At 41.4% G+C, this 16154-nt stretch overlaps 2 protein-coding genes across 2 annotated transcripts in view; both read left to right on the plus strand.

Annotated features, from left to right (window-relative positions):
• The window catches only part of LOC106812957 (zinc finger protein 808-like), an 18969-nt gene extending 11163 nt beyond the window's left edge, over positions 1–7806 (plus strand). Inside the window, exon 2 of the mRNA XM_014816980.1 lies at positions 4670–7806. Within this exon, the coding sequence (XP_014672466.1) occupies positions 4737–6428 (1692 nt within the window). The 5' untranslated portion in view covers positions 4670–4736 and the 3' untranslated portion in view covers positions 6429–7806. The remainder of the gene's footprint in view (positions 1–4669) is intronic.
• The window catches only part of LOC106812956 (zinc finger protein 845-like), a 52976-nt gene that overhangs the window by 11260 nt on the left and 25562 nt on the right, over positions 1–16154 (plus strand). The gene's annotated exons all lie outside the window — the stretch shown is intronic.

Raw genomic sequence — 16154 nt, forward strand, 5'->3', positions numbered from 1 at the left:
TTACGAGCACTCGGAAATTTATTCTCGCCCTAAGTGCAGAGGCGAAAGGCTTCTGCAATCGCCACAACTCCTCAATTGACCGATTATGCGGCTTTCTGTAGTACCCAGAGGGCTTCGAGTAGTTAGTTCTACATAGAGGGCAGCGAATTGGATCAAAAGGCGCCGCGAGGCGGCGCTGTTCGCGCTTCGCGCGTATATCCGGGCTGCAGATCGTCCAGGCATCCGTATTTCTACCAGTATCATGTTCGTGCGTCTATCATGCGTCTATCGTCTATGCGTCCAGGGCCGGACTAAGCGTGTGGGGGGCCCGGGGCACGCAATTGTGTGGGGGCCCTATAGTCTGTATTTTTTCTGCACTTTCATGCTTGCAAATTCAGAGAGTATTTCATCGTGTTTCAACGAATTTAAAATGTCACTTTCCATAGCGAGAATACTGAGGTTTACCAGTCTCTGTTGGCTCATCGTGGTTCTCATGTGATTTTTAATCAACTTGAGTTTTGAAAATGACCTTTCAGCGCTACAATTCGAGACTATCAATGAAAGATAGATTCTCAGAGCAATTTCGGTATTAGGGAAAGTGTCCTTCAGCTGAACAGCAAAATTCAGTCAGAGAAACAGCATCACTTCAACGTTACATGCTAAGAATTTTGTGGATCACAATTACGACAGTTTTGTAAATTTTAGGATACTCTAAATGTGGGGGGCCCCAAATGTGGGGGGCCCGGGGCACGTGCCCCTGTTGCCTCGCCCTTAATCCGCTAGTGTATGCGTCTATCATGCGTCTATCGTGTTCATCTGTTCTAACTACGTGGAATTATGGGATACTAACTGAGTTAAAATATTTAACTCTGAGTTACTTAACTCAGGATTTAATCCATGTTTATGAAACCCAAATTTAACTCGGAGTTTACTAACTCAGAGTTAGTGAGTTTAACTCCGAGTTAGTCCTAACTCAGGGTTAAAGTTAATCCACGACTGTGGAACCGGGTCCAGATGAGCATTTGACAATTAAGAGAACCATGGTATCTGAGCCACAAGGGATTCAGAGTCTCCATGTTGAGAGCCTGGTCTTATAGCTTGAGAAAATTCACTGCATGGGCCAGGGTTTGAACTAACAGCCTGCAAAGTGACGTGCAAGTTTCACAGTTTCACATCGCAACATAGAAACAGATTTCGAGGATGTGTGAAATCTGTGTCCTTCGGTATGACGCGACGTACATGCAACATTGCGATTACTAGTGAGGCTCATAGGGTCTATGTCCCCCAGGGTACTGCCGGAACGTACTCTGGGTACGGTCCGGTATACCGGAACGTACCCTGGTCACTATTTGATATGGTTAGGGTTAGGGTTAGGGTTTGGGTTCGGGTTAGGGAGTAGGCCTAGGCGACTCCCTAGACTCGTTAGTGGAGTAGACGAGGTACGGTTCGGCATATTAGATAGTACCAGGGTACGTTCCTGTATACCGGAGCGTACCGAGGGTACGTTCCGGCAGTACCCCGGGGGACATAGACTCTCTCAGCACTAGTGAGGTCAACAGTCGTAAGTTAGTCATTAGCATTCGCAAGAAACGGCAATAAAACCAGAACAGCCGAGGATCAGACCTGGTTCTCATCATCAACGCATATGCCGAAGGCTGTTAGTGGCTGAATGTAGAACAGCGACACCGATCGATACGGATGAAATCGCTCAAATCAACAGTTGTTGCGATTCCACAAGCCTTTTCACTACGCACGTAGGTAGACATTTCATAGTCTAAGTGGTCGTAATTGTTCGTTTGCTGGTCGGCGCGCTTCGTTTTCCTGTAGAAAAACGAGTTACGATTTTGGGTGTTTCATGCCCTGACATTATTTTCGAACATATCGCGTCCCATAGATGGCGCCACGCCATGTTCATGGCATTTTAACGCAGTTTTTCTTCACGCGGCTGCGGCCGCTAAGGTAGACTGCTGCCGGTGGACCGTTGCACACGCTGCACTAACTATAAGTTCAGTGTAGCCAAGGATACTTGGCGGAGTGAAGGTCCGTTCCAGTCTAGCTGTATTCATGATAGACCGGATGTTCTGATTTTTCCGATGATGACGACATAGTTACAGCATCTACATATAGCATAGAGCTATGCATAGAGCATAGAGCATATATATAGTTTCGGATTCATACATATCCATCGATATTGCATCCATGCATATATCATGCCACTGTGTTGTAGTGCATAAAACTGTAAGGTTGTTCGATGTGAAGAGTCAAAAGCAGCAAAGATTACTTTCCATCGAACGTCTACCACGCCAACGTGGCGAACGTCTACCACTCCAGTAGTACGGACGTCGGTGTTGTTTACTGTTACTCGACTACACAACAAATTGTGTTTACACAGGTCTTCTAACCCTTGCAAATACCGTTTGTTGCAGCTAGTAGTAGTACTAGCTCTAGTACTATACTATATAGTATTAGTAGTAGTACTAGTAGCTCTAGTACTATAGTAGTAACTTAGTCTAGTACTTAGTCTAGTAACCCGACCAGGCTGTGTAACTAACGTCAATATAGGGTATTCTAACCTTAGCAATACCGTTTCTTGGAGCTAGTAGTCTAGTACTAGTAACTAGTACTAGTACTAGTGAGTAGTGGCAGTAGTGCTAGTACTAATAGTAGTACTACTACTACTACTAATTATTGTAACTAACATGTAATAGTAATAGAAGTATTCGTAGGTCTGCATACAATTCAATTGTATCACCCTTGTATCTTGTATCTTGTATCTTGGTACCCTCTCTTGTATTTCACAAGGCACTCGATTCTACGAGGTGCGGGGTTTATCTAGAGAAAAGAAGATTATTAATGCCGCCTCTAGTTCTCTAGATGTTAGTGTTTCTAGTGACCAGTATTTTCCGTACATAATCTAACTCTGGTTTCAATAACCTGTGGTTTTCTCCTGTCGAATTTTCTATTCGTTGTCCCTCCTTATATTTATTATAGCTATTAGATTTATATAAATGTTCCATGTTCCATGTTCCAAGAAACGGTATTGCTAGGGTTACAATACCCCTATACTAGACAACCCCTGCTTATATAGCAAGCAATTTACTCTACCTAGTTCCTGATACTGACAATGACAATGGCAGTGGGAGATTGTAGTGGTAGGGGTGCATTAGTCGGAGCCGACGCAGACCCCAGTAATGGGGGTGATGATAAACCCGGCACCCTCACATTAGCAAAGCAGAGTATAAACGTCTGCATTTCGCGGACTAGGGGTGCATATGATATAAGGCACAGGTCATATAGATGATAGAGATGGCAGATAATGTGTTAATTGTTTATATATAGAAAAAGAAGCTCTCAGGAAATGTTACATACTATATGATAATGCTAATGAAGTAAGCTTTGAAATGCTGCACTTTCGCCTTACTGCTGTCATCGAAAATCAAAAATCAAAATACTAACTCGTCAACCACAACCACTGCTACTCGTCGATACCACTGCCACAATGCTAACACTATTTTTAAAGTGGGCGGAGCTCCGGGGAAATGCAGCGAATGGCGATTCTAAAACAGCATATGATTTGAAAGAGGTAACTGGGCGCACAATCCGCGTACTATTTCCTATCACTATTCCAAACGTCTGCCCTCTGTGTCCCCCGCTAAAATTGCCGACTGTTCGCTGGCAGCTGTGGATTCGTGCTCCGGCCTATGGATTCGGCGCACGGATCCATAGCTGCCAGCGCTGCATACTGTCGTAGGACGTTGCCGCAGTCGCGTGCGCCTTGCCGCGGAACTGCGCGCAAGTTCTCCGCTCAGCGGTTATAGGATCAACACCTCCTTTTGGCAACACTTCTCTGGTATCCCGTCTCATCTGGATCACGGGGGATACATGTAGTTGGCGACAACTGCCCTTTCTAGTTTCGCTTAGATTTTGAGAAGAAATGTTATGAAAGTAGCAATACAAATGAGTTGTAGTAAATTTTTGCAACTTATGCAAGCTCACAGTAGGTATATATATGCATTTAGCTGCGAGGTGGATCTGCTTTAAGCAAAGCGTCCAGACGATTCTGATACTTCTTGCGCATGTTTATTGAACAAACCTCACTGTAACATTTTTGATGTTGGTAATTTTTCAATGTAAATCGGAAGAACTGAAATGATAACGTCATTCTTTCAAACAATTCGCAAGGGAAATCAGAGAATCGATGATAATCCATCAAAAAATCCACAAACATAATGAAATGAACCCTTCTCGTTGAAAGAAATGCTGATGATTTTAAAATACAAGTTACCATTTAGCAAGTAAAGCCTGCCGCACACGCTGTGGAACTTGCTGCGCCATCATCCACACGTGGACGATGGCGCAGCAAGTTCCACAGCGTGTGTGGATGCAAAATCCCTCGATCTGCGTCGTGTGGAAAGTATCACACGTGTTTGATATTTTCTTCCACGTGTAGAAGATTGAACAGCGTCTGCGGAGTGGCTGTGTAAATTGCCACACACAATTCGCATTGTTCACTTGATTGTTTGCTTGGACGCATTGTATTTTTTTCTCAGCTTGCATAGAGGCATGTCCAAGAACTGATTGATCAAACGTCGTGTGAACGCGGACAAGAAACAATCAAGAACAATGCGACCCCGATTATTGCTATCTATTTAGTAATATTAGTGTTGATATATAAACGTTTTTGTTACAGCTTTCCTTGAGTAAAAGCGTCAACTGATGCCAATGAGAAATGGGCTTCTAAAGAGTGAAGACAGAACATGTCTGGTTCAGCCTTCTTCCAACAAGGCCGCATAATGGAGCACACAAGAACAGCCACTACGTCTACTGGGTCTATGGCCGGAAAGAAACCATGGAAATGTAACGTCTGTGATATAAGTTTTCGTCAAAAAACCAAGTTAAAGGTACACATGAAAAGTCACACAGGAGAGAAGCCATATACATGTAAACCGTGTGAAAAAACGTTTTATTCATCTGGCCATTTGGAAAAACACATGGAAACTCACACAGGCGAGAAACCATATAAATGTGTTATTTGTGATGCTCACTTTTCTTCCCAGAATAGTTTAAACCTTCACATCAAAATTCACACAGGGGAAAAGCCATATAAATGTGAACTATGTGAAGCTGCTTTCCGAGATAGTGGTGATATGAAGAAACACATGAGAATTCACACAGGAGAAAAACCATTTAAATGTAATATGTGCGAAAAAGCCTTTACTGCATCCGGCCATTTGAGAATACACAAAAGAACTCACACGGGAGAAAAACCATATGAATGTTACATATGTGGAGTATCTTTCACACAGCAGTGTACTGTTATAAGACATATGAAAACTCACACAGGTGAGAAACCATATAAGTGTAGTATGTGTGATGCTACCTTCCCTGATAAAAGAACTGCAATTATACATGAGCGGACTCATACAGGGGAGAGACCGCATAAGTGTGACATGTGTGGAGCAAGCTTCTCTCAGAGAAGTGGTTTGGTAATGCACTTGCGAACTCATACTGGTAAGAAACCTTTTAAGTGTGATGTGTGTATGAAAGCTTTCTCTGCAAAGAACAATTTGGTGATCCACATGAGAAGACACACGGGCGAGAAACCATATAAATGTGATTTTTGTGACGCGGCTTTCGCTACGGCAGAAGCAACCAAGACCCATCGCAGACTACATACAGGAGAAAAACCATATAAATGTGAACTGTGCGATTGTGCATTCTCTTGGGGAAGTAACTGGACGATACACATGAGAACTCATACAAAAGAGAAGCCATATGCGTGTACGATGTGTAAGAAGGTTTTTATCAGATCGACTCAGTTGACAGTACACTTGCGAACTCACACTGGGGAAAAACCGTACAAATGTGATGTGTGTGAATCTGCTTTTTCTCAGGTAGGCAACCTGAAGAGACACAAGACAACTCACACAGGAGAGAAACTATTTAAATGCAATGTATGTAATGCGACTGTTGCTGAGAAAGGAACTTTGACAAAACACATGCGAATTCACACTGGAGAAAAATCGTACAAATGTGATTTGTGTGATGCAGCTTTTATTACTTCAGGTAACCGGAAAATACACATGAAAACCCATACAGGAGAGAAATCGTTTAAATGCGATCTATGTAACGACACTTTTGCCTACCGAAGTGCCTTAAAGTCTCATATGCGAATCCACACAGGCGAGAAACCATATAAATGTGATCTTTGTGAAGCTGCCTATTCGATGCCACATAGTTTAAGGCTTCACCTCACAACTCACACAGGAGAGAAACCAATTAAATGTGATCTGTGCCAAAGACGTTTTGCTGTTCAAGCCTATTTGACAAAACACATGAGAACTCACACCGGCGAAAAACCTTATAAATGTAAGCTCTGTGAAGCTGCTTTTCCCAGAAGTGACCGTTTGAAACGTCACTTAAAATCTCACGTAGGACAGAAACCATAAAAATCCAATCGTGGTATAAGAGCTTTTCGAGAGCTGTGTCATTCAAAGTCACATCAAAACGCAGTACTTAGCGGAAGTGCATGTGTGAAAAATTATTGTAATTGCTGTTCAACGTATCTGCCCTTTCTATCACCAATGAAGTATGGAAATTTGTCAACCATAATTAACTTATTTCAGAAATCTTTCACACATTCATCAGGTAAACAAGTAGTCGGATGTATCTTGTGAGGTAAAGACCATAGCAGTCTTGATAAAATGAAATTACGACACTACAATTGTGTGACAGTTTAAAAAGAAAAAGCATGTGTGTGTTATCTATATTATAATTATAATAATATAAGGGCAGTATTCTGTAGTAACCAAGTGAAAACATGGACATGGGGAAAGCGTGGTGGACAAATTTACGATGGTTAGAGAGACATTGCAAAAAATGGTTAAATTAATTTTAAAAAATGAAGGCAGTTTTATTGTTGTATTTACTTCAGCACATGGCGTGCTTGTGTTGCTACTTGTAAACAATTGTTGAGCATGTATTGAGCTGAGCTTGTAAGCAATTGCTGAGCAGGATTCCAGTTTTGATTTGATGAAGGGAAAAGGTTTAGTTTTAGCACAAAAGTACTAGTGGGAATATGGTTGTAATGTTTGGCTCATATTTGAATTTATTATTTTTATATACTTTTATTTAATTTCTTCATGCAAGTGCGGTCACATCGTTTGTGTTTTTTCAATAGTAACTAATTGCCATATTCACTGTGCTAAGCGTTCTGGAAATATGGTTTGACTGGATTTTCCCTCCAATTTGAACTGGAACTTAATTAATTACTAGTTGGAGTTTAATTCGAATTTCAATGCAACATTAGCAATCTTTGCTTGTTGTTTGATAATCGTTTTACATGTTTGTGCAAAAAAATATTGTCATAATTGTTGTCATTGATATAGTCACTAATTGTGTAGTTATTATTAGTTTCACTGTTATTGTTGTCACCGCAACCAAGTTCCTACTACGCTTGGGAGCAAGCACAGCCGTAGCTAGCGGGAATGGGTAGGGGGAGGGGCAAAGCAGTTCCGTTCCCCTGGCCTTGACAGTACGTGCCACTGGTATACTGCGCACTTAATTGCCAGAACACAAACTGCATATTGCCTTGCACCCCCTGCCCAAGGGCAGAATGAATTAGTCACGGCCCTTACACGTTTATAATCGCGAGTTGTTTAAAAAAATTGTTGGTATACAAAGCCCTGCAACGGTGTCAGGGATTCTACTAATAATATCCTTAATATTTAGTTGTTTTGTAAATGGCCAAATAGTAGCCATTTTAATTGTGCAGCACCAATGGAAAAACGAATAAAAACGAATAAAATCACGTAGAAGTGCAATTAATATAATCTTCCTGCAAGATTTTTTGCTCAGCTGACGAATTCAGATGCAGCTTGTGGAATCGCATGATTGTCCGTCCTATTATCTACTCCTGATATATATATATATATACTGTAGGGTAGGTATATGTGCCGCGGTTGAGACCCCCATGTTCACCTCCAAATTTCTGCACAGGAGACCCCCCCCCCCTTTCACATATTTCCCGTCCGGGAGCATATAGGTCCTATTTTTTCCCATTCGGGAGACACATGAATTCTAATTAACTAGTCAACATCCAGCATATTTCACTTAACGGCACGGTATAAAGTTGAACAGCTGATACGAGTTTGTATATATATAGTGTGCACCCCCACCCCCCTGATGACAACTGGTAGTGGTGTTTCTTTAGTTTCTGTAAATATTATAGAAGCATGCACGATATATTATCACAACTGTGATCATTGCAAGTGAAATACCAGCCATCATGTCATTGAAACTGAACGAATTAAGATTACCAAGGAATGATTATAATTAAACGATAACTTGTGTGATCATGGAAGACTTAAATTTCACAGTGAAATTCTGCATGCAAAACTTACTTGAACAACGTTTACGCGCCTTAAATCATATATGAACTTCATTCTCTATATGAGATTCTGTACGTTGGGAATACAATGTCAATAGCATTTACGCGAACGTCTGTTTTTGATTAAGGCCAACTATAAATAGTACTACCTCGCAGGTGGGTGGCTGATAGTATATCTATATATAGAGGACAGGATGTCTGTTTATACACGAGTAATGGTGGCGCATTGCATGCCGGGATAAGCTGCTGCCTGCCTCCGAGCCTCCGTTTCGAGGCCCGCCAAGCCAAGCATAATGCGCGCGGGCATGACATCACACACACGACTACAGTGATCGATCGAAACTAGCGCCGTTAGGGATTTTCGGATGATACGTCCTCTAGAGGTGTAACGATACACATGTGCTACGATTCGATTCGATTCACGATTCATGCATCACGATTCGATTCACGATTCGATTTTTTCCATAAAGACAAAACCATTTTTTTGTCAGACAATAAACACCTCTAATATCCATTCCACTTTGAACAATGAGGCCATCCTTAAAAAATTCTATGTTTGCTGTCCCCCGACCCATGATTTTTATTGTGGGTAGGTAGGTAGGTCAATTTTTTTTTTGTCAGGCATAATAGTTATTTTAAGTCTGTTCTCATGTTTGCCACACATGCTTTGTGTTTCAGTCTTAACTATGAAAAATGTAAAAAAAATAAAATATGGAACTCAAAATGTCAAAAAAAACTTTTGGGTCGCGGCTATTTTCGTGGGTCGGTCGGAGGACCGCAAACATATGATTTTTTAAGGATGGCCTGAACAATCAGCAATGAGCATTGAGCAAGTTGTCAAAAAGGCAACAACATTCAAAACAAATGTACATTATAAAGACTGACTAGTCATAAAGCATGAAATAGCAACAAGTAACAGTCTTGTTTCAACTTTCAAGATATGCAAAACTTACATGTAAATAAAAACTATCTCGGGTAGATCCAAAATAAGTTATAAATACTTACACTGATGAAATTTTTGTCTAACTATATAAAATTGTGTGTCCTACCTTCTCACACCTTCGGTGCTCGCATTGGGGGATCGTTTTAGATATAGGTGCCTGTGGTCGGGCTAGGCTTAGCTCTAGCCACAAGTTCCCATCTCGCTTAAAGTGTGTACCGCGAGTTTTGGTTCAAGGATAGAGAACATGGGTCCCAATAAAACCAATGCAATTTACATCAATATAAATATAATATTACATCAATATAATAGGTTAGGGTTATGGTTAGGGTTAGGATTAGCGTTAGGGTTAGCGTTAGGGTTAGAGTTAGGGTTAGAATTAGGGTTAGGTTTAGGCACATTGGTTTTATTGGGACCCATGTTCTCTATCCTTGGGCCCGAGTTTTTTGGCTCAGAAAAACGAAATATAGCAGAATATAGTCTCACCTGACAGTGGAAATATCACTGATTATACCAACATTCAAAACACCAAGATTTTATGCAGTTATAGCATAGAAAAATTGATTTGACCACATCATATCAGCAATAAATTTTTCCGAGTAGTGACTCAAAAATTACAAATGGCGTCTCAAACAAGCGAACATAATTAAAACAAAAGGGCGTGCAATTCTGTTTAATAAATATTATTGAGTTTTTATGTCAATAATTCAGAGCACTTTCTGTCATTGTCATTCCCCTTGTTACTATCTGACTGGCAATCCATAAGCTTCTCTAATAACAGACTTTACGTGGCATTAGTGCTGTTTACGCTAGTATGAGCGGCTGTGTTTACACTCTGACCTGATTTCTACGGTGCGTGGTATGCATTGCTGCACCGTGATAGATGTCTCGCGCTACCATGAGAAAATTCGAGAGATGGCAACGGTAAACAGAAACAGAACACAAAATTGTAATCGTGCATGATTTCATTGGATTTGGTGAATACGAAGGTTCTAAGACATTTTATCGTTACTCTAGACAATTGCTGTTACTCAAGCAATAACGGTAGGTATCATGAAAGTGGGGAAAACACTAGAAAATTCTCGCGGTACACACTTTAACACTACGTGGCATAGAACATTTTATGCCAGTTTTCCTAACTGCACCAGCTCCCCAATGCGTCCACGAAAAATGGCTCACAAAATGCAAAATGATCGGGCTTTTTAACACTCATTTATCTACATGGACATCTCACCTATCTTTTTGAACACTTTCCACAATTTTACACCATGTATTTATGCATTTATTCCTCAAAGTGCTGGCACTACTTGCGTTTCGTTTTCAAATGCTGGTGTGTACATGCGTGACGTCACCCGAAATGTAGACAAAACTCATGGGCAGCTATGATGCAGCCTATTACATTTCGGGTGACATCACGACGCGTGTACACACCAGCATTTGAAAACGAAATGCAAGTAGTGCTAGCACTTTGATGAATAAATGCATAAATACATGGTGTAAAATTGTGGAAAGTATAGGTGAGATGTCCATGTAGATAAATAAGTGTTAACACGTTCAACGCGAAACACGAGTATACTCGTTCGAACCTGCAAAACGCACGACCGCGAAACACGAGTATACTCGTGGCAACAACAACAACAACAACAACAAAATTAATTTGGAACGTTTACTATATTCTCCTATAGATGGCAGGGGCTATACGCTTAGCAATTCAATAGCGTCACTGTATAAACCCCAGTAGTAGATGACATAATTTATACAATACATTACTGTTGTTTGGAACGTTATTTTGGGAGTTTTTGGGACTGAGGTAATGTTTTTAGCTCATCTGACATAGTCAGATGCAGCTTGTAGAATCGCATGATCGTCCGTCCGTCCGTCCGTCCGTGCGTGCGTGCGTCCGTCAACAGTTGGGCACAAATCTTAACCGCTCGACGTACGGTCACGATATTCGGCACATCGGGGGGGATCGTCAAAACGAGTTGGGATGTCGAAGCTGGGGGTCAAAGGTCAAAGGTCAAGAGGTGTAAAAGAAGGGGGAACATTCACTCCTTAACTTAAGGTATAGGGAGGAAATGCAGAATTGCGGCACAAATCTAAGCGGCTCGACCTAGGCTCGTGATAGTCGGTGTATAGCATGATGGTAGGAAAAGCCATCAGTGTGCCGAAATTGGAGGTCACAGGTCAAAGGTCAATGGGCACAGGGCAGATTTTAGACATTTTCTGAGCGAACAAGCATGGTCTGACGGAGCGATTGAAAAACTTTTTGTTTCAGGCGTGACCTAGCATTTTTATGGGCTTTATTGAAAGGACCATGAAATGTCCGCTTCTGCTGACATGCGAAGAGTAAAGTGTCGAATAACCTTTGACCTCAAGAGGAGGGTTAAACATGGATTTGTTTGACTGTTAACAAGTGAGTGAACTGCTTTTGCTATAGAGCCCCTCCCCCTCCCCTCCTCCACCGACACCTCGACCCGTCCCCGCCTTTCGCCTCCCCCCCCTCTTTCGCCTCCCCCCACACCACCTCCCCCACCACCCATCCCCTAGCGCCTCCATCTGCGCATAGTGGGGCGTGTCCTAAGCAAATGATTTTAGCGCAACTGGCGTGTCTGCATCCATTCGCGCCTAACCAAATGTGGTAGGCTACAGCACAGACTGAAATTTAACGTTTATAATCTATAGCAACAGACCTCAGATGAGCGCCAAGACGTCTGGGCGGCTCTTGTTAGTTCATCTCGCCAAAGGCGTTTGACCGCCGTGTGTTGGAAGTTGTTTTTTTTTAATGCCTGAAAGTTGTGTTTGATTTGAATAGATCACGGGTGATAGATTCCCGGTGTTTGGTTTTGATGTCTGAGAGGTAAGTTTATATTCTATATATACTAGCACTAATTATTAAAATATTTTATAGGCTAGTTAAACCTGCCAAAAAAACATTTTGTGTAATAGGTAGACTAAGCGTAAATAACAGCGAAAAAAAATCTCAGCACAGGGCGGTAGGTGCATTGTTTAACGCGCAGGCAAGCGTGAACGTTTTAAAAAGCCCGATCATTTTGCATTTTTCTTGGAAAAGCCATTGGGACAGGTCAGTTTGCGTAGCCAGGGCCCCCGATGGGGGCGGTCGCCCCCCCCCCTAAGGACTTAGAAGGCCAAAAAAAAATGATATCCTTGGTTTTGTAAATATCTAGCATCAAAACACTGCACTATTTAAAACGGCAGCGTAAGTCGAACATGTTCAAAGTCCATAGCACCAAAACCACATTTGCCACGATTAACAACATCAAAAATGCAAAAAGCTACCCCCCCCCTTGGTCGCCTTGTCCCTCCGCTCGAACTTATTGGCCACCCCACCTTTAGATTTAACATGGCTACGCCGTTGGAGGCAGCGTGGCGTTAGGAAAACTCGCGAGCATAAAATGTTCTAATAGCCCTGCGGCAAAGCTGTACGGGCTATAGTCCTAGAGCTAGGCTCTACTAAGCTCTTAGGTTAATCAAAAAATTAATGAATAATGAAATGTAATTCTTGTTGCAGAGGTGAAAAACTGAAATAATTGGAGGCACTGGTCCGCAGCAGGACCAGTGCCTCTGAGGAAGGCACTGGCCTGGCAGTAAGCACATGTCCAAGGATTCTGTCATAGCAAAAGTGAATGACTCGGATGTGGGAGACGGTTTTTATAGGGGGGATGGTGCAATTTGGTAGATTGTGCATTCTAAGGTATTCTTAAACATTATACTTTTTACACGTTTGATAGCACTGATGCGTAGTAAATCGGAAACAAGTCCCGGCAGTCGATTTCAAAGATCAGCGGTCCTCTGAAGACCGCCATTATCTCTATTATCATCAAAATTATCATATTTTATTACGCGATCGGCTGATTCAGTGATTGGTCGGGGATGCCAGTAATTCTATGAGATTAGCAGAGTTTAACAGCCATGAACCATAGAAAATTCGAACAACAAAAACATAAGAGTTTGTGGTACTTCGCATGGACTTTAGGTCTTTCGGAATTTGACTATTTTGAGTCTATATTTGATTAAATTTACATTCATTTCATCCGAATAATATGGTAGAAGGTTAGAGAAAACTAACAAAATAATAAGTTTGGTAATTATTTTTATTTCCTGTGGCGGTAGCAGCCTACAAATTTCTTTTTTTTACGGGAGCTATTTTAGGCTTACTTTTTCCGAACATGATTTTGTTAAAAATTTTCATGAATTTTGATGGCAACTCACTGACTCTAATATATTCTCAGCATTCAAGCACTCTGCACCAGTATTAAACGACCAAACGCAGCCTGTGTGACTAACGTCAATATACTACCCTAAGGCAATAGCCGTTTCTTGAGGCTACACCAGTATATAGACTATCAGTGTTAAGAAATGCACAAATTACATTCGATCAAATTTTTTTATCATCATTTCACTCGACTAAGAACACATCACATTCTTATTCAAATTTCATTCACACAAGACGAGATATGCACTAACAGTACACATAGTCAGGTAACATGACAAAGACAGGAATCAAAGATTATAATCATGGTAGATGATGGTCATGGTTATTTTTCAGTTCTTCTTTTTTACTTTCATTTCCTTCATCTTTCAAGCTTTCTTTTTAGCAATCGACTGAGCAAGTTCAGAACTTCAGAGCGTGTTTTTAGTTTACTTGAGTATGTTAACAAAACTATGTACGGAATCTCTAAGGAAATGCCGGAGCTTCCTGGCAAGGTTTTACTTTCTGTTTTTCTCCTCCCGCAGTCCATGGTACCCCCATGCATAGATCGATGCTGCCGCCTCCGCAAAGTCACAAGTGCCTAGAATCTAGAATTAATACTCTAGGAATATGCTTCTAGATATCTAACTGAATAAAAATAGTCCACGTTCTAGCACGTTGAGAAAAAGTGAGCGAATTCAGTTAAGCAGCTTGATTACGTGGCGTGTCAGGTTGTCACTGGTCGTGGCCTCACTCCCCACACCGATATACCCCTGCGAATTATAAAGAACTTATTGTTAGTGGGCATAAAAACTCTGGGCGGCCGGCGCAATGTAGGCGAAATGTCGATTTCTTAGACTGTTCGGCGAGTTGTTTTATAGCGTTGTGGCGAAATCATGCGTTGATAACGTTGAGTGTGTGCGGCGATTATCTAGTCGCCCCCGCCGGACTGACACGAGCAAGCAAGTCGCCCGGTCAATTTTCTACATCGCACTGGGACTGGCGACCGCTAAGTTCTCACAGCTGTGTTTGGTAACTTGGGTTAACATTATAGCGTCATCTGATGTAGTCAAGATGCAGCTTGTAGAATCGCATGATCGTCCGTCCGCCGTCGTGCGTAAACAGTTGGGGCACAAATCTTAACCGCGTCGACTCGTACGGTCAACGATATTTCGAAACGTGGAGGGGTAATCCACAAAAGCGAGTTGGGATGTTGAAGACTGGGGTGCAGAAGGTCAAAGGTCAAGAGGTGTAAAATAAGGGGGAACATTACCTCCTTAACTTAAGCATACATGGAGAATATGCGGGCAGCATAAATCTAAAACGGCTCGATCTAGGCTCCGTGATACGATCGTGTAATAGCATTCATGGTAGGAAAAGGCCACACTAGTGCCGAAATGGAGGTCACAGGTCGGAAGGTAAATGGGCATCAGGGCAGAATTTTGAACATTTTCTGAGCGACAGGTCTGAACGGAGGCGATTGAAAACACTTTTTTGTTTCAGCCTGTGACGCTACCATTTTATGGCTTTTGAAAGGAACTCATGAATGTCTCTTCCAACTGACGTGTGAAGAGTAAGTGTCTGATAACACTTATTGACCCTCTAAAGGAGGGTTAAACATTGGATTTGTTGACTGTAACAACTGGAACCTGAACATGTGTTGATGGTACTTGTGTGATCGTGGAAGACTTAAATTTCCACAGTGAAATTCCTGCAATAGCAAAACTTACTTGAACAACCGTTTTACGCGCCTTAAATCATATATGAACTTACATTCTAACTATATGAGATTCTGTACGTTGGAGATACAATGTCATAGCACTTACAGGCAAACGTACTGTTTTTGATTAAGGCCAACTAATAAATAGTACTACCGTCGCAGTGGGTGGCTGATAGGCATGGCTGATAGTAATCAGGAGTAAGATAAGTATAGAGGGTAATGACTGTCCAAAAACATGTGAAATTCAAACATTTGCTTGCCTAATTTTACACCGATGATATAATTACGTGCAACTCGATAAAAATACATCGTAAATGACGTTGACATCCCGTCTCTAATTAAAAACTTTACTTGTTTAAATAACCATCTTGCCTTACGGAGAATATAGCTTTGAAACGTCACACATGGTTCATAGTGTTTAACTAAGCTGCGCTCAGATGCCCAGACGTTCACGAACGTAGCTTCCGAACAGTGGCTAGCCTTGAAGGAATGAGTCTTCGTCTGTTGACAAGAATGCACCCTGTTGGTCGCAGGAGTAAGATAATATATTGAACATTATTATAATATAAGATAATATAGTATATGCTGATGTATATATATAATAGTGTGTATATAATGTGTGTATATATATATACGTGTATATATTAATAGTATATAGGGATAATATATATAGTGTAATGATAAATATAAAGAAATAATATAGAAGTCTATATTATCTTACTCCGCCGCCAACAAGGTGGCATTCTTGTCAACAGACGAAGACCAATTCCTCACAGGCTAGCCACTGTTCCGGAGCAGTTTAGGAAGTCTGGCAATATGAGCGCGCCAGCTTAGTTAAACTACTATGAACCATGTGTGACGTTCAAGCTTATATCTCCGTAAAGGCAAGAGGTATTTAAATCCAAAGTAAAGTTTT

This window comes from Priapulus caudatus, unplaced genomic scaffold (assembly GCF_000485595.1).
Source record: "Priapulus caudatus unplaced genomic scaffold, Priapulus_caudatus-5.0.1 Scaffold706, whole genome shotgun sequence".
In the NCBI taxonomy this organism is placed as follows: Eukaryota; Metazoa; Priapulida; class Priapulimorpha; order Priapulimorphida; family Priapulidae; genus Priapulus; species Priapulus caudatus.